This window comes from Stegostoma tigrinum, chromosome 9 (assembly GCF_030684315.1).
Source record: "Stegostoma tigrinum isolate sSteTig4 chromosome 9, sSteTig4.hap1, whole genome shotgun sequence".
Taxonomy (NCBI): domain Eukaryota; kingdom Metazoa; phylum Chordata; class Chondrichthyes; order Orectolobiformes; family Stegostomatidae; genus Stegostoma; species Stegostoma tigrinum.
This window is the reverse complement of record NC_081362.1, coordinates 56636063-56661398: the sequence shown is the minus strand read 5'-3', so window position 1 is coordinate 56661398 and position 25336 is coordinate 56636063. Positions and strand designations below refer to the sequence as shown.

The 25336-nt window shown below is 37.6% G+C and overlaps 1 protein-coding gene across 3 annotated transcripts in view; it reads right to left on the bottom strand.

Moving 5' to 3' along the window:
• Positions 1-14290: 14290 nt before the first annotated feature.
• Positions 14291-25336, bottom strand: part of prox1a (prospero homeobox 1a) — a 140431-nt gene continuing 129385 nt past the window's right edge. For 2 of the 3 annotated variants that reach the window (XM_048536510.2, XM_059648572.1), the window contains exon 5: positions 14291-21459. In XM_048536510.2, coding sequence (XP_048392467.1) covers positions 21271-21459 — 189 coding nt within the window. In that variant the 3' untranslated portion in view covers positions 14291-21270. The remainder of the gene's footprint in view (positions 21460-25336) is intronic. The other variant, XM_048536511.2, reaches the window with a different exon arrangement.

Sequence of the window (25336 nt, the reverse complement as noted above, 5' to 3'; positions counted from 1 at the left end):
TTTGGTTGTGTAAAAGTGGACATGACTATTTGTATTTTTGTCATAGGGTGATTACTAGCTTTTGCTTAATCTCAGATGGTGTTGCATTTTAAGAATTGCCTTACCACAGAGTGGGCTTAATGACCTAGTGATGCAGAACAGGGTAGAATAACCAATGGGAAGAGAATATTTGGGCATCAGGTGCAAATTCACTTTCAGTGCCACTTGGCCTCCATAGCAGCAGGTGCTGTGCAAAGCTCTTCTCTTTTTTCAGCAATTCTGTGCTATCTCTTCATACAATGCCAAGGAATAAGTCCTGATTAATGGCGATCCTTCTGGTATTATGAACAATGAAATAGCTCGTCCTCAGTTGTGCATGAATGTTGGTAGACTTAAAGATCATCCAACAGGTGCCAGGCTCAACCAGTATTTGTTTTAACAGGTTGATCAACAGCCAGAATGGATCATTATAAAGGGAAGTGGAGACCAAGAAGCTAGATTCATCTCAGCAAGTTAGATGCAATAACTGGAAAAGCGTGAGATTGAAGGGGTGAAATGTCCATCTAAAACCAAGTTGTGAACATTTAACCCAAGCATCATCATTGGATGGTCACTTTTCCAACTGAATTGAACGGCATAATAGGACATGTCTTTGGTCAAACCACACGAAATATATTGAAATTATAATTTAAATCTAACGAGGATAAATTTCAGGATAATCTTGAATATATTTCAATGGAGGAACTTAAATTTAGTTGTGTATTCCACATGCTTCTAAATTTTATCAGTGGCTGTTTCTTTCTGAGCATGTGGCTGCTTATTACATGTATAGACTTCATTTAATCAAATTAGGAATCCTTCTGTTGCTATTTAATCAAGGTGACCTGAAACCAAGGGCAGGTTTCATATCATGCAACTGATGGCAAACAACTGACAAGAAGCTGGTCAGTAGCAATGACAAACGTTATTGCTATGAGCCTGAGAGACTTTGAGCTTTCCTCATTTTGAGCCTTTTGAGAGTTAATTTTAGCAATAGCACCTGCACCCTAACAATGGACAAAATATTGGATACATCTTGAAAACGGGCTCTTTCCAATGCAGGCAGCAAGAAACGTTACGCCGTGTGTTCATTTATAAAATTGTAGCGTGCAGCCAAATCAAAGTGTGCTATTGAGTGGCTGCATACTTCAGCAGGAGGTACAACATTGTGAGGTGCCAATATAGTTTCAACAAACCTGTACCATTTAAAGCCAACTTTCACCTCTTAAAGTGGAGACTTATTTTGACTGCAACCCATTTTAAATGTGGGCTTTATCTGAGAAAGACGCTGGAATCACACTGTGTGACAGAAAGCAGGCTTCAGGGATCTATAGCACAGCATTGGGAGGCTTTGGAGCAGGATGTGATGAGGAAGAGAGATGTTTGCTAACCATAGAGGATAGGAAGCCCTCCTGACAGATATTGTGGACACAATAGGAACAGATGACCATGGAGGTCAATGTAGTAATAAATGCCTGAGGAGCATAGATCTACAAGAGGAGGGTAGGAGGATTAGTGAGAATTGAAGAAGAAACAATTCCACCAAGAGTATCAGAGATAATGGGAACTGCAGATGCTGGAGATTCCAAGATAATAAAATGTGAGGCTGGATGAACACAGCAGGCCAAGCAGCATCTCAGGAGCACAAAAGCTGACGTTTCGGGCCTAGACCCTTCATCAGAGAGGGGGATGGGGAGAGTTCCCTCCAGTTCCCTCCCCCCATCCCCCTCTCTGATGAAGGGTCTAGGCCCGAAACGTCAGCTTTTGTGCTCCTGAGATGCTGCTTGGCCTGCTGTGTTCATCCAGCCTCACATTTTATTATCCACCAAGAGTATGATGGGTGTCTGGAATTCAGTCCCTGAGAGGTGGTCTAGCTGGGAACCATCACAACATTTAAGAAGTATTTAGATGAATACTTGAAAAGACATTGCATGTGAGGCTGCTGGCTAAATGCTGGGAAGTGGGATTAGAGTAGATTATGCATGATGACTGGCGCAGGCATGATGGGCTGAAGGGTCTTCGTCTGTACAGTAATATTGTATGATCTGGATAAAGAGCTTCAAGAGTTTCAATGGTTTCATGAGAATGGTCAATATCATGAATGCATCATCAAATGCCTTTTCCCATTGAAAGCATCATTAGCCTCAGAAAATGCTCAAGGTACCACACTTCCATTACTCAGCTACCAACAATCCCTATCAACCAGGATTCATACTTCACATCTCACCTTTTAACACTTCATCCTGCTGCAAATCTCAAACTCACAGCTTTTACTTTGCACACACTACCCATAGTCTATTATGACAAATTCATCACCCAAAACACATTGCTCTGATAGATGTGCTGTTCCCTTGCATGATGAGCAAGCATTAATGAATGAACAGAGGACAGGCATGGCTGGAAGTGCTCACCCAGAGCGAGGAGAGTGTTCACCATCATTGGAACTGCCACAACACAGGCTTTGGCCAGCAACAAGGTTTGATGCATTTGCCGATAGTGATAGCTTATATCTAATCCTGTTTCTCTCAACCCATTTCCTCCTTATCCCACAACCTCTTAGGATTTAAGAATTGCAAATGGTGTAAGTATGTACCTCTTGCCTTCCCCTGCTGCCCTGATCACCAACATACACTTATGACCTTTTCCCTTCCCAAAGAACTAGAGTCTGATAAGGCTTTATATCAGAGACAAGAAGTATAAGAGGAAGAATAGACTGATACTAATGAAACACAGTCACTTGATCTCACATTCGCAGTGCCCTGCTAAGTTACTAACACTGTGTGTACTTTCGAGGGTAGCACACTCAGGAATGTATATGTGGTGAAACCCTGGACAAAAGCAACCTGCAGCACAAAAGGTGGGAGAGAGCAAATCTATGCTACCTAAATGCAGGACAAGGTGCAAGTGTGTTCTGTTGCAGAGGACTCAGATGAGGACTTTGACAGGATGATAGATATGCACACAAAATTGTTCAATTCATTAGCAGATCTGCCAGACAATCAGTGTTGCTGGACAGTGTTCAGAGTTTGAGTACGTCCTTTCCAGCATGCGAATTGTAGTAAACTTCAATGCTGAACATATGGACCATAATACAACAACATGATGCATTATCGGATCGCAAATGTCTAATCTTTCAGAATACAGCACATGCAAAAGTCATCCAGAGTCTGTCAGAGTCTGGAACACATTGCAAAGATTGGTAATATGACTTCATGATAGCAAGGTAGTACAGGAAAAAGCAGGCCAAAACAAATCCTGAGATGTTATCTGGAGGTTATTGCTGGGTTTCCTCCAGAGTGGTACAGACAATAAAATCATGCAATGGTCTGTTGAATGGCATTCCAAGTTGCAATGTGGCTCTTATTACATGCATACTGCGTGAGTCTGGAGAGGCGATGGCCTAGTGGTATTATTGCTGGACTGTTAACCCAGAAACCCAGAGAACATACTGCCAACTTGTGTTCGAATCCCACCACAGCAAGCGGCGGAATTTGAATTCAATAAATAGAAATAAGAATCTAATGATGACCATAATCCATCACTGATTGTTGGGGAAATCCCATCTAGTTCTCTAATGCCTTTTAGGGAAGGAAACTGCCATCCTTATTTGGTTTGGCCTATATGTGACTTCAGACCCACAGCATTGCAGTTGACACTTAACTGCCCTCTAGGCAATTAGGGATGGGCATTGAATGCTGCCTAACCAGTGACACCTTCATTCTGTGAATGCAAAAAGGAAACAAAAAGTCTGCGAACAGCACAATGAACGCGTGAGCTATGTTAGTATTTGTCTCCCAGCAGGCATCCTCTGGTTTCTTGTGGTGGCTCAAATATTGATATAATGGTGGACTGCTGTGGAATAAAGACATCATGATGGTTGCCAAGATACTGGGCATTGACAAGAGTGATTCACTGAGTATTGCTGGACTGCAACAATGTGTGGTATGGATAATAATGCCATCGTGCAACCTGCTTTCTGGCAAAGCTACATGTTTGCTTTTCCTGCCTCTATCTGGCAAGAAGAAATTAAGTGTATTTTAAACATCTACACAGCCTCAATGATATCCCTTATGTAGCTCTGGATGGTGAGATATTGGAAATATCACTTGTCCAAGCCTGAAAGGAGCAGGATGTGAAATGAATGATGGCTATATTTACATTGACAGATAGTGACAATGCCTGATTCCGAGGCTGCAATGCTGCCTGTCACAGAAAGCAGATTTCAGAGAGTGAAATGGAGATGTTGCGTTCCTTCGAGTTAAGAGAATTATTCTCTGAATTCCCTTCATGGAGATGTTTCCTGCTGGTATCCCTCCCTCCTCTCTCTGCCACCTTGGATCAGCTTGTTTGTCCTCTGTGTCACCTCTGCTCTTTGTCCCTGTCATGTGGTTGGCTAGGGGTGGGGTGGATGATGTTCAACTTGCATCTGAGCAGAACCTTTGAAATGAGAAGCAAGCCTTCACCAGGTGACGCATCACCCTTTCCACGGCTGTTTTGTAATCCAGAAGATGCCAACATTGTGGGATCAATTCTTACATTGGCTGAGGTCACCATGAATGTCCCACAGTCTCGACATTATCCCTTGCTTGAGGCCTGATGACCCTCAGGTTAAATCACCACCATTGCTTCTCTCTCTCTCTCTAATCCGAGGGCAGCCACATGGTCCTCTCGCAACCTTAGTCTTACTTTACCCTCTGGCATTCATCAACTTGAAGTACAATCCTGCACATACTTTGACCGAGGAACTTCCAATAGAAATCCGCTGTCAAATAGGCTGGAAGTGGAGCTGCACTACTAGAATCATATTTTATTCCTACGTAATGCACAAAGTTAAAATCATACCCCTAAGACTAAATCAATATTATACACTGACCGAGCTCACAGTTCATCTATTCTGTATTCCTAGGGATGATCATCCCAGAGTCTGCGCTAAAGACTTAACAAATTTCGAACTGGTGCCACCCACACCAGAAATATGCTTGTGTGACGTGAGTATCATTTTGGATTTGAACCGATAAACCAAACGTGCATGATATAATCTAATGCTGTAGCCATTGCTTTTTCATTCTGTTAGAGCTTATTTGTTCTGCCTCCTACTGGTCGACTTACAATCAGTCACATCTGTTGAAAGACTGCGTAGAAATGGGGATCGTTGTGCACAAGGGCACAAACAAGGAATAAAGTCCCAGTTGCAAAAATAAAAGGTTTTCAATTGTGACAGCCTTCAGAAAACTTTCTGTAGATTTTATGTTACCATTTGTTCGATGGTTCAGTCCTATGAAGTAGCTGCACCAATTAGTACTGCCCCATCATGATTGCATTTATAGTCTCATTCAAAATGAGAGGGTTGCAGTGCTGATCAACTTGCCGCTTCTCAGTTGGCATGTGCAAATTCCATTGGCACAGGCAAAGGTTGCTGCAGCTCCCAGGAACAAGTGTTGTTCCTTTATACTTGGCTGGCCAAGCTGAGGCGAATAATATTTAATCTCACAAATACCTCGGAGAGCGAACACCTCAACGATTTGCAAAGTCTAGAGCAAGAATACATTAACAAATTTTTGAAAACACACATTTGAGTTTGCAATTTTGTATCCAGGCAGTGGACTGTGAAACTTGTGAATTGGTTTTTAAAGCTTTGTTAAAACCAGAAAGCACAGATGTTAAAACTAGGTTCAGATGTAGCGACAGATGGTATTTGATTATGGAGCAGACTGTTCGTATAATACAAAGATGCTGCTTCAGCCATACACGAGGCGCTTCGGATAGTGGTAGTGGAAGAGATTTCAGGGAAATTTAGAAAGCAGGTGGTTCCAGTGGTGGTGTCATTTCAAACTGTCTGCTTCTGGCTGTCGTGTTTGACAGTGACACTAAATTCACCCATGGCGTCAATAGCCCTGTTTACAAGGTACTTCTCCAATTTAGATTTAAATTTGAATTTGGAGTGAAAAGGACTATTGGTAATTGAGATGGCAGCAGGCTGGAGAGAAATCCAGAATGGCCTTTCTTCAGATTTCAATCAGGCATTATCATAATGTGTATTCATACGGATAAAAATCTATTATATATGTTTTCTATCCGTTAGACAGCAGTGGGATGTTGATTTTCTCCAGGCAATGAAGAGATCTCGTAATCCTTAAATAACAGGACTGGACTGGATTCAGATATATTAATTGTGCTGGCATTACTATAACAGCAGGTTAAAGTTTTAATTGGGGTGAGTTTTAAGCAGTGCTTATTATAATAAAAAGATTCCATTTCCTCAATTTCAGAGCTCCTAAATTTAAACATTATACTACAATATATAATTTTAAATTTTAGTACAAGAACAAGGTCTGATCATTGATACATGCTTGTTTTTATATCATTTGGCTTAATAAGTGCTTTTTACATTGGAGGACAAATGAAACAGGAGGAAGAGTGCCACATGACTGCTCTAGATCATGACATAACTCTGGCATATTACCGAATTGCAACAGAATTATCACACAGACAATGTAAACCTTCATACAATTTATCACGTTTGGTAGCTTTTTTTATATTATTGGTGGCTGTCATGTTGATATTTTTAACAGATGTGAAGCTTTACCCCTGTTTATTTTGGTATGATTTGTGTTTTAAATTTTAAAAATAGATAGATTTGTATGTTGTCCTTTAGCAAATGAAAAGGTGATTTTCTTTCCTTGTGAACAAATCTGCTTAAAATAAACGAAGGGAATCATGTTCTTTGAATTGCAATTATTTGAAAAATTAACCCTTTGTGGCTCCCAATAAACTTTGTTTATTAAATAATCTTTTGCAGGCATGAATTGTTGATGGAATTCATTGGGCACAAACCTGAATGTGATGACTGTCCTGTTTATATTCATGCTTTGCCTGATGGTTAATGGAACTATCAGTCAAAATTATTCCTAGGTCATTACCTTCTATGGAGAAATAGTAAACCAAGTGTACTTTAGAAATGGGAAGCGTTTAGCTCTGTTTTTGAGCACTGAAGAATTTCCATGCATTTGACAAGAGCTAGACTACATTTATAATTAAATGCAGCACTGAGATACTACAGTATCAGCATTTAAATTTGTGACCTTAACAATTGTTTCCAAATAGTCTCTAGTACTACAAACATTGGAGCTCAACCTCAACTGCTTACAGTTTAGATGAAGTAGTTTTATGTAAGCTAACAAAGTTGTGAAGGAACCTGCAAAAAAATATGAATAGGTTAAGTGAATAAGTAAGGATGTGGAAAATGGGATTTAATATGGAAAAAAGACATTGTCCATTTTGGCAGGAAGATTAAAATACAAGCATGATATCAAAATAGTAACAGATTACAGAGCTCCAAATGATGAGGAATCCGAATGTCCTCGTGCGTGAATCGCAAACTGTTAGTATGCATGTACAGCAAGTAATTAGGAAAGCTGATGGAATGTTCTAATTTATTGCAAATGGGACTGAATACAAAATCAGAGACATTATGGTTCAGTTATACAGGGCACTGGTGAGAGCGCATGTGGAGTATTGCTTACAGTTTTGGCCTCCTTTTTAAGGAAAGATGTAAATGTGTTGGAAGCAGTTCAAACAGGGTTTACCACATTAATTTCTAGAAAAGGCATGTTGTTTTACGACAAGAAGGAGGAGGGGTTATGCTTGGATCCACTGAAATTTAGAAATGTAAGAGTTGACTTGATTGAAGCATATAAGAACCTGAGGGGGTTTTTACAGATTGGAAGCAGAAAGATTGCTTCCTCTTATAGGAGAATCTACAACTAGAAATCAGTGTTTAAAAATAAGGGATTCCCCACTTAGATCAGGGATGAGGATTTTTCGTTCTCAGAAGCATGAGAGGCTGTAGGAGTTTCTTTCTGAAAAGGTGATGGAAGCTCAGTCCTTTAAATATTTTTAGAGTTGATAGATTTGTGTTAATCATAGGGTGAAAGGTTATCAGGAATACAGAGGAATGTGGATTTGAGGTTAATGAATGGTGGTGTAGGCATCGAGGAATCCAACAGGCTAATGCTGTTCCTTGTCTCCATGTTTCTGTCACCATGAATGCCTCACACACATTTCTAAGTAAAAGAACACTATCATTTTAAATTTTCCATGTAATACAGTCTTTCTAAACAAAAACAAAATATAAAAATGAAATTTTTTGAAAAAAATTACACTAATAATCTTTTGAGTTTCTTCTCTGGAAGGAAGAGATACTCATTTAGATGGGCCATCAGCTTATCTAATAGTGAAATATTAATTTAAGCTACGGACACCTTGGGTGAAATTATTTATGTACTAATCAGCAGGGATTTTCTTTTATATAGTGGCCATTAATCAGCAGACCTATATGTAGCCTATGAACTAGGAGAAAACATAAACCAAAGACATCATCACCTACAAGAGTGAGTCTGTTTGAAATATTTACATATGAGGATCATACTGATGAATACTAATGCAGTTTTATTCCTCCTTCTAAAGCTGCTTGAACTCTATTATGTTAAGCTATTATTTTATTAAGAGATCATTACAAAAATCTACTCTAGGTCACAAGCTTTACTAACATCTGTGCTTTTTCCTCCTCAGGTCTGTACTGATTGAGATAAGATTGTAATACTATACAAATGTGTGTCCTGGTTTGCAATGGTATGTGACCTGTACTCGGAGGCACTCTGTGCAGGCATCAATTTTACTGTCAGTTCAATAAAGATTGCACAAAGTGAGGCTTTAACATGCAGTTAGAGTGAAGTTGAGAATGAGCGTCAAAGTGCTAGACAGGAGCATAGCTACTAAAAGAAGAACACATGAATTTTCAGAGCTTTTAACAGCTGCTGAAAGCCACAGGAAAAAAAAACAAAGAAACATACCAAAGAAACAGAAATTGGGTAAGACAAAATGACTCAGAATTTTCTTCTCATGACACTGATCAAATTAAACATGATACAAACCAGAATTGTGATAAATTTAGTTAACAAAACAAAATAGCCATAGGTAGTGATATTTTTTATTACTGTTGCAGAGAGACTGATGCTAATTATATTTCACCTTAAATCTCCCTGAAGGATGAAGCAAAAATAGACAACCAGTATTTTGGAGGACTTGATGGCACAATTTGTACATCTTGAGTGAACTTAGTGTGAACAGTATATATCCAACAATAGTGTCCAAGATGAAAAAGTCTTTCAATCAATATACAATTGAATTAACATTGCTAGCAGAATACTAAGAATTTGCACAACTAAAATATGACCTAATTAAAGGCAGGCTTGGAGAAGGCAGAGCAGATCCCACAGTAAGAAGACATTTACTGTGAGGGGAGAAATGTATCCTTAGGAAAGTGATCAATACGTGCTAAAATGCTGAAGTTTAAATCATCAGCTAGAGTACATTCATGACAGACTGATCAGACCCTGCATTATGCTGATAAACATTCAAGGCTATAAGATCATACCCATTGCCCTCTGTTTTGTCCTCTTAGTTCATTTATTTTGTTCCAAATAATATGTACTTTAAGTAATGAGGTATTAATTTTGTCCATTTAATATTTTTTTCCCTTTTGACCCTATGTTGCTATTTTGCAATATTTGTCCAATCTATCCTTTCTTGGCCCGTTTTGGTTATTATCCAAATAGCTGCCTGGCCATGCTGCCATATCCTTTTGTTTTGTAAGTCTGCATATCCCTTCTCCCAATCCCGCTCCTCCAAATAATTTAACCCCCTTCAACCACCATAGTTAATTATTTCATCAGAATTTTTGTTCCAGCATAGTTCAAATAAAATCAGTCCCACCAGCAATGTTTCGTTCCATTCCTGAATAGATGCCTGTGCCCCATGAACTGAAACCCATTCTACCCAATGAGTCTTTGATCCATGCATTTAACACTTCTTTATTTATACCCCATGCCAGTTTGCCAATGGTTCAGTTAGTAATCCCTCCCTCTTACTCCATATTTCCTGAATTGTACTGCACCTTACCACTAGTACGTCCTTATCCTTTCCCTCCTATTTGAGTAGCTCTCTGTACCAAGGTTCTGTGGTGAGTTGCTGTCCCAACTCTTATCCAGAGAGTTTGCAAGACCCAACTAACTGTTGGGCAATTGCACATGAAGGCTGCTAGACTGCTAGATCCCCGAGATCCCAGCATCCCCACGGTTGCCCCTTGTCCCTGATCAGTGACCAAATTTGAATTTGAATTACCTAGTCTGAGGGGTGTGACTGCATCCTTGTGCAAAATGACCAGGTAAATCTCCCCCTCCCTGATGTAGCACAATATCCGCAACTCTGATTCCACCTCCTCAATTTGGTTTCTCGAGCTACACACAGTTGTTACAGATGTGTTTGCCCTGGTTCACCTTGGCATCGAGCAGCTCCCGTATGCTGTAACAGCAACACATCACCCGAACTGCAATTGCATTTTTGCTTGTAAATAATTGATGCTGTAGAATCCCTGCTCTGTTAACTGTAATTATACATTTAAAAAAGAATGACTAGCGTCAGTAATGTACTTGGACCAGCTATTTTTAAGAACAGTGAAGAAAAGAAAATCAGCTCACAAAGTCCCTCCAAGCCTCTGATGTTGAGAAGAAATTGTACTGTAACTGTTCTGATCATGTTGTCTTCATTAACCCATTTTTGTTGTCTGTTGAGTAACAAGGTGCTGTACATGTATCATATGAAAGTATATCAGGCCAATCCTATCTTCACAATTATCAAAGTAAACAGTTTGGATTGCTGAACAGGTATTGATTTTAAATAATTTATTGGGGAAAAACAACACCATTTTGGTGAAAATGTAACCAGTTACAGCATTGGTGTTAACATCTCTTAAAATTGATCATTTGAAATCCTGTCAACAGAGGCGAAGAACTCACTCACAACTCAGCTGCATCTAACAGATAATACCTTAGATGCTGCTTTCATTGCTTCCCTCATTCTCACAGATCTCCAATAGTTTCTGGTCCTCCAATGGATCAGCTCAGACTTAGCTAGAAAAATAGTAGAGTTCACAGTGCACACTATTACTAGTATGTAAGCAACAATTTGTAACAGCGATGTACTGTGAGTTGTGAATCACCATAAATTGCCAAATGATTTACAACTTGTGGCAATTCAAAGCTCATGGCATCTTGCCATGAAACTCCCAGAGTTTCAGGAAAATGCTAAATTTATGGTGTAAGTACCAATCAAACTCACCACAGAACACGAGGACTCCTTTTTCAGGTCATAAGAAGCTTCTTCATGGGACAATTAATGGTCCTGTAATGCTACTCCAGTTTAGAAAATAAACAATTGAAAGTACCAAATCTCACTTCCATAAAGAGTAAATGGTCCTCAGTGATTTTTAATTTTTATTTTTTTTTAAAACTTGTTATTTCTGACTTTTCCTAGATCTTAAGTTTCTGTGTTCTGTTTCGGGTTCTTTTTGTCACATGACTCTAATTCACCCCTTTTTTTTGCTATCCCTTTAGTATCTTTTTCTATCCATAAATTATATATGATAAGGAGATAAATGGTTGGTCTCAGCATTCCAAATGGCCAGTTGTCCATATCATATTATTATCAACTTGCACTGGAAAAAAATTACCGGAGCTGAAGGGTAAGGAAAAGGAAATTCAACAAGTGGCTCACATTGGGGCACTTCCCGATCACGACACTTAAAATTCACACCTTTATTTACAGAGATCCCTGTGACCATGATTTGCGTCATGTGTGGGAATCCCATGTACTGCCCTGTGATGGCAGCAGGTGCAGGCACCCACCATATTTCCCCCTCGAACCCTTTTGGCCTACATACAGACTTCATTCCCTGTTGCCGATTGGGACCCTTAAATAGGCAATTATAGACCTCATTCCTCTGCTGCTCCTTTACTCAGCAGTGGGCAGGGGCCTGCCATGCAGACAGCATGAGAGACAAATCTACATTTCAGGCTCTTGCGGCAATGTTTGGTAGTTTAGGAAGGCAGGATGGTATTCAAAGACCCAGTGCCGGAATGAAGTACTTGGGATTGGGAGGACGGAGCAATTAATATTCATTTCAGAGCCTCATCTTGCACCACTGGAGCCCCACACCAAGTACCCAGCTCAGCAGGTGTCCCTTCAGGTGGTGAGCTTGGGGTCCCCACCTCAATGGGCTCCCATTGTATCTGTAAGAGGCAGCCCCCCCGCCCATGTGTCATCTTTCATGTTCGCATTGACCCTGAGGCACTCAAATTCCATTCACGCCACCTCCTTTGCTGCTGCACCTCCAAACATGCAGCAAGTCCTAAATGTATCAAGCCCCTACTGTAATACCAGCATCTGCAATTGGTGGTTCTGCCAGGGACCATCTGGCCATTTCATTGATACATGGCAGCTGGGGAGTGAGAGCAGCCACCATCCTGACTTTTTAGCTCAGTGAAAAGTGGAAGAGTGGGGACTACAGCACCTTGTAAAGTATTGACTTTCCTTCAGGCTCCCACCTCCTCTCTTCCCATCTTTCAGTAGTTGGTTTGAAAATACTCTGCTGTGATAATGCCAGATGGAATTGTTAGGCAGACAAGGGATGGTACATTACTAAAAATATAAACTCACCATCCAACTTCAAACCCTTCCTTTTATAGAAAAATAGGATACATTTCATTTGAGACAGTAGCTCTGAATCTCAATGAACCTTCTGGTCACCTTTGATCATTGCCGACATTAAATGAATTTTCCCTTGCTAGGCCAAGCAAACATCCTAGACCTAACCAAACTAATTGATCTTAAACATTGTATTTCTCTTATCATTTGACTGTAAGGAATAGTGTGTTGTTCCCCTGACTTCTTCCATATTATCATCACAAGAATGATTTTTTTTTTAAACAACATCTCAGCCAGTATTTAATTTATTACGATTAGGGTTGACCTTATAGAAGTTTATAAAATTGTGAGGAGCATGAGGATTAATAGCCAAGGTCTTTCGCCCAGGGTAGTGGAGTCCAAAACTAAACCTCACCTAGGTTTAAGGTGAGAGGGAAAAGATTTATAAACGAAATTAAGGGGCAACTTGTTCATGCAGGAGTTTGATCTGTGCATGGAATGAGCTGCCAGAAGAAGTCATGAAAGCTTGTAAAATTACAACATTTAAAAGGCATCTGGGTGGTTCATGAATAGGAAGGGTTTAAGAGAGATATGAGCTAAATGCTGATTAATAGGACTAGATTAATTTAGGTTATCTGGTCAACATTTATGATTTGGACTGAAGGGTCTGTTTCCATGCCGTACAGCTCTATGACTATGACCCTAAATGAGAAGTCTGGATGTTATAACAGCCTGAGTTATTGTGTAAATTCATTTAATGCCTGATTCAGTAACAAACTCCATTTTGCCTCAGCTGCTGCAGTTGATACATTTATGAAATGAGAATGTTAAGTTGATGTGAAGTCCTTTTAATTTGAAAGGTACTACTGAAATGGAACTCATGTCCGATCTTTTCTAAAGAGCTGATCAAAAATTGTAAGATGTCACACCTGTTCTTTATTTCTGAAGTTTTGAACCAAGCTTAAATGGTTCAAATTGTCACATTAAAAGACATGTTTATGTCAATGTATCATGTTTTAAAATGATAAATGGCATTTGAATTTGGATTGCAGCTAGAGTTGTACCAAGTAAACATCAACAAAAATCACAACTGAAATCTAAAGAGGCTTATCAATGAAGCGTTTCGAAAATAGCAATAACAATTCACTAATTAGCTTCCATTGACCTCAAAATCTATCTGCTTACAATGAAGAAGTCTTTGTGGCCTTAAATGGAACAGACTACCTTAAATATAACTCCACAACGGAGGCAGAATCATACATTACATGGCACAACGCTCCTTCATTTTACGCTGTGCAATACCACAGGACTTCTGAAGGTTTTATCAGTTGTCCTGATCAATTGTGTATTAATGTCTGGTACTTTGATTACGCTAAATAAGTTCTTAAACACAGCACAAATGATTTCCTTGGATCAGTATCTCTCTGCAATTTATGCAGTGAAATGGAGTTTCTCCCATATTTCCAGTAAAATGATAGTCAAAGAGCAAAAGCAGCTCCGAGGAACTTGCCAACCTAGATCATGTGTATTTGTTTTTGAAAAGAAGTGCAGCTATTTATTTCCTGATCAACTTCTTAACATTAACCTCCAATTGTAAACAGAAGAAAACAAAAGGCACAAAGGCTCAGTAGTGCAAGTATATTAGTACATCTAATGCTAGAATTCCAAACTCTTTTGAAAAGCAAACAAAGTAAGTACACCAGTACATTTGGAATTATATTTATTCTGCACAAGCTTGCATATATACTGCACATACATTCAGTTCAGAGAAGAATGGAAGGCACACAAGGCAATTGAACTACTGTAGTCTGTAGGTGGTACAAAGCAAAGGTAAAAGTCTGGATACCATACAAAAAAAGCTTAAAACACACAAAATAAAATCAGTTATTCAACAAAAGGTTTTATCTTCAAAATTTAGTAGCTGCCAAGCAGAATTTAATAAGGATTGCTTATGTCAGTTGGCTACGGCACCCCTATAATATGGACAGGGCTCATCATTTCATTATATGATCAATTATTACAGTACATCCCTGGTAATACAAAAATTGTACACCTTCAAATAAATTAGGATAAATTAAACCAATAAATTATGCAAAGTTTCAGAACAATTGACAACAACAAAAATCCACAATCAAAATGGTTTCTAGCTAGAGAAAAAAAAAAATCGAAAAAAAAACACTGACTAGGTCAGTTTCAATTACTGCACTATTTTCAAATTAACAGGTATTTAATACAAAAAAGGAGCATAATGCTATGTACAACATATTGCTAAATAATATAAAGGCAGTGTTTTTTTTCACTTTTCTGCAACCATATACATACAAGCGTTTTCATCGCAGGCAGTTCATATCCCACAGTTTTCTATGACAAGATGAGCACATTTCATTCAACTTCACATTCTGCAATAGAAGTGCAATACGCAGTAACCATTTCCAAAACAGCCATCTCCCTTGCCATTCAATTTGAAGGGAGTTCTCAAAAAACAGGTCAACATTAAACTACCACTTTAAAAAAAGGTTATACGTGGTCAAGATTTGGGTAAATTACATAATTTACAAGTGCATGTGCTTTTGCTTTTGCTGTAGCTGTTTCTGTGCCACTGACATCACCACAAGGAAGGTCTCAGGATTCATCCATTTACTTATTTATTTACTGGGTAGATGCAATATACATTCTGTAAATATTTTACAAGATACAGAAGTCATAATGAGTAATGAGCGCAAATTTGTGGATTTTGAATACAATAAACCATGAAGTGAATATCAAAGAATTTTGATAAATGTAATAAGTCTTCCAAAATGTATGAGTTTACATTTGTGGGAAAAATGGCAATAGGTATTTTCATAGGAAATTAAATACATACTTTTTGATCAGTATCACATCATGCATTGTATTTCCTGTGATGGCAAAATGTTTTGCAAAATAAAATCAGATGTGAAAGTTGATTAGTTGAAAAATATAAAAGGAGGGGTACGAAAAAAGAATGCAAAACAAATCAAATGAAATATGGTAATTTAAGGTTAGCATTTCTCGAGGGCTCCCTTTTTAAAACTTTTATAAATATTTACCCACATATTTTTAATGCAATTACTTTACAACATGTTTTAAAAAACCAAAAATATTAAATCAGAAACTTAAAGCAATTACCAGCTTTTGATATTCTGAGGCACAATCTAGCTGCAATAAAATATGTGAGTAAATACCTCATACTATTTAAATACTACAACTTAATGTCTGCCATATAAATTTTTCACTACTGTGAACATTCTCTGCGACAAATCGGCAATAGTCATAAATATAAGTGCCGCAGAGGTCACAATAAAACAATCTCTTCACAAAACATATTTTCAGCATGTCTAAAATAGAAAAGTTGTCCACCTAAAAAGGGAAAAAAAATCAGCTTTCACTTCACACTTAAAACACATCATATGAAATATTGCTTCTATACTACTTTTTATAATCTATGAAAACACAAAATCTGCACCACGGTTACAAAAAATTGGCTTCTACAAGATTTCCCAAACTTGAATGCTGAGCAAACAGTCGAAAAGGAAAAAATAATTTGCTTTATCAAACTGTTCTAAAAATTCTCTTCTTCAAAAATTTTTCCAGCTGTTTATTTTTTATAAAGATACAATATGTGCATAGCTATTACCATCATGGTAAACTGCAGGAAATAAAATCTGGCATTTATTGCAGTGGGTTATGAATAAAAAGGAAATCCTCAAGAATCCCAAAAGAAATGTTCAGCCACAGAAGGCACAAGAACAATTGTATATGTGGGAAATTGGTAAATTGAAGGTGTGTGTATCCTTCAAGCTGGTGCATTTAAGATCTAGGCACAGGATTTCACCTCAAGTTAATAAGCAATGTTAAATTTCTATTAGTAATAAGAGTACAGAAAATGGGAATTAATTTACAGATATAGCATCCATCATTAGCTCATATTAAACTATATAAATTTCCACTCTAAAATATCTGACCTCCTGCCTCTTGTAGCTCATGAATACGAAAAGTGTATGCCAGAATAATGACAGAAAACCTTGTGAAGCAATTGTGATAATCTCAGGTTTGTAAGGAAAAATGTAGCTGGAGGCACAAAGGCATTATGGCTCTCGTAAAAGCATTCCAGTTCAAATAAAATTTCCGGAAACATTCTTTATATACTGCACAAAAAGAAATTAGTTTAAATGGAATTACAATTAGACTGTTGAACGCGTCTTTATTAAAATCATATTACAAAACTCTCCTATTAGACCAGAGGTGTAATAATTACAGAATAGAGTACTGAAATTCTTTAGAATCCAATTGTTTTACTTTTTTTTACAAAATGCCAGGATGTATGATAAACTTAGCAATCTTGTGCACAATTTAATTATTTGACAAATCTTACAAACATTATCCTCTAATCTCCAAACAATTAATCAAGATAGTTAAGACCCTTTATTCTGTTTATGATAATCATTCCCACTCTAATTGAGACCACATTGTCATGTCAGCGCAGAACTGTTAGCTTGTATTCTTCAAGGTCAATCCTATAATAGGACCACCAATATTCATGACTAATTTCATTAGACAAGTTTGATTTCAAATTTCATAGTCACAACATGTCAGTACTAATTGAGACTGAGTGACTGGTACATAGTTCTGTCAGGCAGGGCTGAGAAAGAGTGTAGAACACAACCAAAATAAAACATTCAGCACTTTGGGGCATACCAAAACTAAAAGAAAGACTTGCTTTAGATGCATAGTAAATACATTGGCACTCCATTGCTATTGTCTGCATTGCCTAAAGTCTGCAGATTCTGCAAGTGCTTCATAATACCGATAGGGTATTGCAGGCATTGTGCTGTTATTTTGAAGTCAGCAGGATTTAAGGCTAAGTGCTGACATTAATTGCTTCCCTGCATTTCTATCCAAAAACTACACATACAACTAGTTAAACTGTAGCATTGGGGGACAAAATCTCAAATTTTACTCCTTATGGTTTTTAAATTTTAAATTTGGAAAATGTGTTAAATGTTTGCATATTCTGGACTTTAAGTGCTCTCCCCATCTTCAGAGAACTCCATTTTTCAGATTGAATTTTATCATGAAAATATTACATAACCAAAAACACAATTTGTACTTCTGATGGTGCTCGAATTATTACATTGATGCTGGGTCTCTCAATACTAATTATCTGCTGCTCATGGTGGAAGATTGACAGTACATAATTCCAATAATATTTTTAACTCTTTCATTGGCTTAGTGTTTATGCTGTTGTACATGTCATTTTCCTTGACCAATTATAATGTTATAACGTCTTAGGCAAGCAGCAACACCTCTGTGTAAAAGAAATCAAAAATAATGAATTTCACTAATGCTGTAGTGCCACATCATTATCAAATGAATGATTAATTCACTCTATTGTACCATATTATCCCCTCAGCTTCTAACAAATGCTAAACTTTTACTATATAAATCAGATTTTAATCCTCATTATTCATCTACTCAAAATAAAGTAGCTTTTGAAGCAATGTAATCCTTACCTAAAAGAAATATAAAAAATTACAAAAAGTGGGATTACTTCATTTTAAAGGCTGAAATTATACTTTGCTTTCAAACATGTTCTGTATAGTATTGATGTGTTTGAACACTGTACAGCAACTAAGATTGCTAATACTGAAATCCAAACACAAGGTTCTAGGGCCTGAACAGTTTTTATAACCAGTTGTATTTAACTCAGCCTTAATGTATTCAGATTCTACTGGAATTAAATTTTGTAGTCCTGCAAATTTTAATCTGGAATACTGTGCAGATGCTTGCCATGAAACTACAGTCCTGCAGATGTCATTTAACCAACATATCCACACATTAAGAACTGAATTCAATATTGCTGAATTACATACTGAATTCATGTCTGATTTATGTAAAAGAGGAAAAATAACACAGGAATCCTAAATTTAGCTTTGTACTATCCTGCAGTAGTTTTAACACAATACTAAATATAGATGAATGCCACTGAAAGGATTAAAACAATTATGGATGTATCATAAAGTGACAAGGTCATTTTGCAAAGAAGAGTCAGGTGGTGACCAATTGTGATGAATAGCTTAGAACAGTCTAAGCCATTATAACTAACTGTACTTCAGTTTGGTATTGTCCAAGGCAGTGCACCGGGAACCTACTGGAATCTCTTCCAATAATGCTAATAATTGAACTTGGTTACAATGCAGTATCAGCTTTTCTACAGCCTGTAAATTGTTGAGTGAATCACTGCTTAAAATCAGGAATTTCCAGCTGGCACTCCAGAAACTCCTGATGACATAATCCAGTTAACACCTGGTTGTATAGATTAATTTCCCAAATAGACAAAAAAAAACTGCATCAGACCATAAAACAGAAAGAATGAATGACATTAATTACTTTTAACATAGGCAGGTACCGGAACCATTTTTATCCTGCAGTTGCGGGGATCTAACATTATAAACAAATGATCAGCATAAATGTACTATATAAGCAACTGGATTATGAGAGATGAGAAGTTGAAAAATCTGAACACATTTCAAAAGGTGCAATAATTATGCCAATCCTTTTAGAATAGGATGTCATAAAGTGTGTTTTCGGAAAGTGCACACTTGCATGCTTCATCATTTTGTCAGAAACTGCAATTAAAAGGCAGAGTGGCTATATTCAAATCCAGTTATAATACTTCACTACATCTCAGTATAGTCATTTTAAAATACCTTGTGAACATATTGGCTGGTGGATCTGATTGATTCAAAATGTATGTGATCAAAATGGATTGGTTTAACATCAAATGAACTGGCACAGATACAGGTATAGATCACAATGTCATATATAGAAATTTGCTCTCAGTAGTAATTACGTTGGCAAATAAAATAAACACACTATTACTAAAGTTCACACTCCGATAACAATTAAATCAGGCTAATGAGGGCATTTGCAGTATGACTGCGTAAATATGTATATATATTATATAAATTTAAAAGATTGTACACAGTTCAGCATGTTCTCTTCATCTAGTGACTCAAGACGCTTACAGCAGTCATTACCAACATAAAAACCAAATGCTACAGAAGATAATGGGATGAGGGAGAGAAATCTTGCTGTTTATGAAGTGGCATCAAATCAGATTTAATAATATAGATGTCCTTGCAAATAATTTAAAACAGAATGTAATTTTTTTTATATAGTTGCAGTTAACAGAAATCAGATTAAATCTGGTCACAGCCTCAAATTCCCTGTGGTGAGCAATTTAGTTTAAAACTGATTCTAACAGTATGGCATGTTTATGCACATGCGATTTCCCATGTCAACAGAATGGTTGCACACTATGTACAAGCAATCATTTTCACAAATAATCTGTATTCTAATTACAATAACGCACTCAACAGTACTCTTGTAATGATTTGCACTTTAAAGCACTTTTTTTTTGCATGAGATTTTTTCTTTTGTACCTGAATGGATTTCCTCTATTTTAAACAATGACAATCTGATTTTTTTTCATCATTTCAAGTGATAAGCTGACACATTCTCATTAGTTCAATTAAATTTTCAAGTTCCTTTTCTTTAGTGATGCTATGCAATGCAAACCGTTACATTAGTATTACTTCAAGCAGCACAGCCACAAAATAAAGCCTTCGATAAAGTTCACAGCACATCAGTTGGTTTGAAAATCTGTCAGCTTACAGTACATTGCTTCAGTAAATAAAAGTGATCTTAATGCAGCACATTAGCAACTCCAAATCTCAGCTATAGGTTCAATGCAAGCTGCTGCTAAAGAACAGCAGGTTGACTGGACAACTTTGTTTTGAATAGAAGCATACGAGTTTTTAAGTTTTAATAGAATTTAGTAGAAACTAACTGAAAATGTTTATTTTCCTCATGCTAGCTCGAGAGTTGAACCTACTTCTGGTGATTTGGCCAGCCACGAAATTTTGCAAATTAATTTGGAATCATTAGAAATGAACAAACACCTGATTCTCGGTTACTGCAGGAAAACACAACTGTTGGGTGAAGAAGTAATGAATGTTGGCAGAAAAGAATAATTTTAGTGGGACAACAATGGTTGACTGTAACATGCGTATCAGTACAACATGACCAATGTCAGCTAGAGACAGCAGAATCAAACATTTGTAAGGTGATGGTTATGTGGATTAAAAATGACATTAGGTAAGCTCTGACTATATGGTGCATTCTAGTATGGGGGCAAAGATCAATTGTTTTCATGCCTGAGATCAAAACAACAGCAGGCTTAGTCTTCACTTATAATGATATAGCTAGGTGAAACCTCCTAGTGTGTAGTGTTGTATCCCATGACAGCTATTTTATTGTCCAAATGATGTCATAGTTATTTGCCATTTGCCACAAGTAATCATTAATAAATCCTTCTGTCTGACAGAGCAGATTACTTTAGGTGTAACACCCTATATTGAAATAAAAAAAAATTAAAAGTACACTCTCACACTTTAGTTTTTCCTTCAATAAATCAAATCTAATCTAATCTTTGAAACAGAAGGGTTCAGGTATCAGTTTTACTGGGTTCAAGGCTGTGGTGAATAATCTTCTTACAAGGTCAATTGTAAAAGGGTAAAACATTAGGGAAAATTAACAAATCAGAGCTGAGAAAAGGAATACAAGGATTGGACATCAGAACAGAAGGGGTATATTACATCTGATACATTCAAATGGCTCTCAGCATCTTTACTCATGTAGTAGCTCTTGTAGGCAGTTTGGAGATTTGAAAACCTCTGGGACTTCGCTGTCCAACTTGCAAATGACCTTGTAGATGGCCTTCTTCCAGGAAGGATCAACGTCTTTGCCTGCAACAATGGCATTGAAAAACTCTCGTAATGTGATCTGAGCCACTTCCAAGAACCTCTCCGGAACCTGCTGATACAGAAGGAGACAATGACATTAGTAGAGTTTTCAATTTCAAACCAAAGGCTCTGATTCATTAAAAGGGGAGGGGAAGAAGGTTGAGCTTTCACCAATCTCCCCGAGGTCTGTAAGCAGCTCTGTGCACACAGCCTCTATATATGGCAAAATTAACAGTTTCCAGTTTATTCCAGGAAGTCTATTTCTAGAAAGATGATCTTTACATTTTATCCTCTTTCATTCCAGCAATCAGACTTATCTACCTCCACATTCAAAGATGCAAGTGCATTGTGCAAGCTTTCCATGTTTTCAATAATTTTATTTTTGATGCATGGGAGAAGCCACTTCACTATTTCCAGCCAAGAGGTCAACCAGCAGGCTGGACAATTTAGCAACGAGAGAAGAGTGTAAAGGCAATTACCTTTAGAAGCTGATTTAATTCAGTACACAACGCTACAATATTTGCCACATATTTAACATATAATATTTTGGAATAAATTATGAACCTAGGAGACCTGTAATTTCATGGAGGTGTACAAGGAAAATGTGGACATTTCAAAGGGCACTGACTTTTAAAGGGAATGCAAACCTGAAATCTATTTGCTTTAATTTATTATACCGACATTGATGCAATTGTGTTCATAATAAAGCATCAAGATATCATTTTACCTTCACGTGAAGTGACATGGCAAATATTAACATTTTCACTTTAATGTACTTGCAGTATATTGGCCAGGTTCAACGGCAGCAACAATAGCACCAAAACTGCCAATGTTTGTCTTCAGTCCTCCTCTGAAACCCACAGCAACTTCTGGAGGTTGCATACTGGAGTTAAATGAAAAGGTCCAGAGGTTGCTGTCTGTCATTCTAGTCCTCTCCAGTGCTTAAATCTCCCCAGACTATAATCGGTAAAGAATCATTGAACTAATGAAAATCTGCACACTAAAGTTGTAATACTGCTGTTACATTTTCCCCAATAAGTTACCTCTTGTTATTGAAACATGATTTTAACGATCTATTAATTCGAATCTTTCAGATTATCTTTTCCCTCCTGAAAACTAACCTTGAGCTTATTGGCTGGATCCCCATACATGGGCAACAAACAATATTGGACAGACCCAAAAAGATCCTTCCACTGTCATCAAGCAATTTCAACAATTCAGTAGAACAGAGTCAAGTGTCTTTAGGACAAGTGAGTGCAGCACAGAGACAAGACCTCTATCCATTCCTTCAACATTACCCACTGCCAATGTCACATGTGAAGTCAATATAAGTTGAGATTTGGTCAGATGTCAGACACAAGATAACAACATCAACCCAAATTATAAACCAGTCCTTTTCTTTATTTTTTGATTGAACATTCACTGTCAAAGCAACTGGTGAAGAATCTCTCTAGTCCTGGACAGCTAATTTTATATTTGTGTAATGTCACTTTTTAAAAAAGTTTTGTAATGACATCAAATTTATTATTTTAAAACAAATTCTAAAAGTTCAGCTTCTTGTAGGTTTATCTCAATTGAGTATTATTCTCTATAAAATGGATTAAAAATGAAGGATAAACAGCATATTTTGCTTCCTGCTTTGCTACCTGTGAGAATGCCATATGACAAGAATGGTCCCAAGAATGAAAAGCTGAACAGATGAGGAACGTTTGAGGACTCTAGTTCTATACTCAATGGAGTTTAGAAGGATGGTTGGGGGGGGGGGGGGGGGGGGGAATGTATAGAAACTTACAGAATACTGTATAACTGGACAGAGTGGATGTCGGGGAGATGTTTTCATTGGTAGGAGAGGCTAGGGCCCGAGGGCACAACCTGAAAATAAAGGGAAGCCCTTTTGAGAATGGTGATAAAGAGAAACATCTTCAGCCAGAGAGTGGTGAATCAATGGAATTCACCACCTCAGAAGGCTGTGGAGGCCAAGTCATTGAGTATATTTAAGACTGAGATAGATAGATTCTTAATTATCAAAGGTTACGCGGAGAAAGCCGGAGAATGGGGTTGAGAAACTTATCAGCTGAGCAAACTCGATGGGCTAGATGGCCTAATTTCTTTTTCTATGTCTTATGGTCTTACTAGTGCAGAGGCATATGCTGTGTACAATCATGTCACTTAACAAACCAACATCTAATCTCCTGCATGACTGGGGATTGTGTGAATATCCTGTCCCCTGGATTCATCAGCCAGAGGCTAGTGTTATCCACAGGCATCCAGGGTCACTGGGAGCAGTGGCTGTTGCTGGTAAGCCAGTGAGACCCAGAACAAGGATTAGTGCTTGATCCCAGGACACGTGTGTAAAGGTGGTACAGGATTTGCTTTACTCCAAGCCTTCTCTACATCATTTATATTGGTTCCAAAACTGGTATTCTGCTTTTCCTATCTTGAAAAAGAATTGGTCCTTAGAACCCACTGTTGTGAAATGACAGATGGAATTTTCCAAGTGCTTGGAGTTATACATATTTAGAATGTTGGACGTTAATATGTGACATCATAGAGTACAATTTTTATTAATAGCATCTTGAAATAATCATACATTGTTTGCTGATTCCTTTGGATTATCTTGATTATTAGGGAGTATATAACAGAATGATATGCCTGATACATACATAAGCTTAGATATATAAATGCACACAAGACCCCAGTTTTGACTCCTGATGTAAAGATAACAGATAAAGTAATAAATTAACAAATATTTGTCATATAGAGTGAAACAGATTGGATTACTAAGGTGATGCTTTACAGTTGAATGGCATGGGTCACACATGCAAATTCTCATTGGGAACATCTCCAATCTTTATTGAATTATAAAGCTATGTTGAATGACAGTAAGTTATTTGCTAATATGGAAGAAGGGAAACATTGTTATCAATCACCAAGGCTGATCCTTGTACATTTGAGCTGGTGTAATCCTACAGCACAGGCACAGAATTGACAAAGAAGTTTGCTTTCCCACCATAAATTGTGCACTGATCCTTATCTAAATCATCGCTCTGTCGTTCAGTGGATGGGATATCTTGGTTCCGTGCTTCTCCATCAAATCCCAAACAGAATCCCCATCAAAGGCTTCTCCCCAGCCCAGTTCCCACATAGTCACTTCTGGTGCCCCTCTCAACAACAATCCTTAGGCCGTATCTTATTTCTCATTTATATGCTGTTCCTCAGTGACATTACCTGAGAACATGATAATTTTCAAATGTAGGTTGGTCCACTGCACACTCGCTTGACCCCTTCATGGTCTCTAAGTTGCCCAACTGCTTTGGCCAATTTCCAGTGTTGTATGAACAAAAATGTCCAATTACCTGGGAAGACTGACGTCACTGCCTTCAGATCCTGCCACAAACTCTGCTTACTCATTACAAATCCCAAACTGCTTACTGACAACTATCTGAAGCTAAACTAGATATTTATCACCTAGCAGTATTCCTGCAATTTTTTTTATCTTTCTGCATGGATAACAGAGCTCCGTGTGCAGCAGTGATTTCCGGAAACAGAAACCACAAATGCAAATGGTGCCAGCACTTGTAGAGCCATGCATGGAACCACACAGCAGGGCATGTTGCCACCTAGGTGTCACATAGGACCCTGACATTAATTTTCAATCACTGACGCACACCATCGTGATATTGAACTTCGTAATCAGCTCCCAAATTAGCTCTTCTGCTGCTGATCTTTATCTACACCTTTCTGATCTCCAAATTTAATTATGCCAATGTATTCCTGACTCAGAATCCACATTCTACTCCATGTAAAGTTGAGGTTCTAAAATATCTACTGCCTGTAGCCTAACTTTCACCAAATCTCTTCCACTCATCACCCTGTTGTTATTTTTCTTCTTGGTTAAACAACACTGATTTTTAAAATTCTCATCTTTGCTTTCAAACCCTTCATGGCAA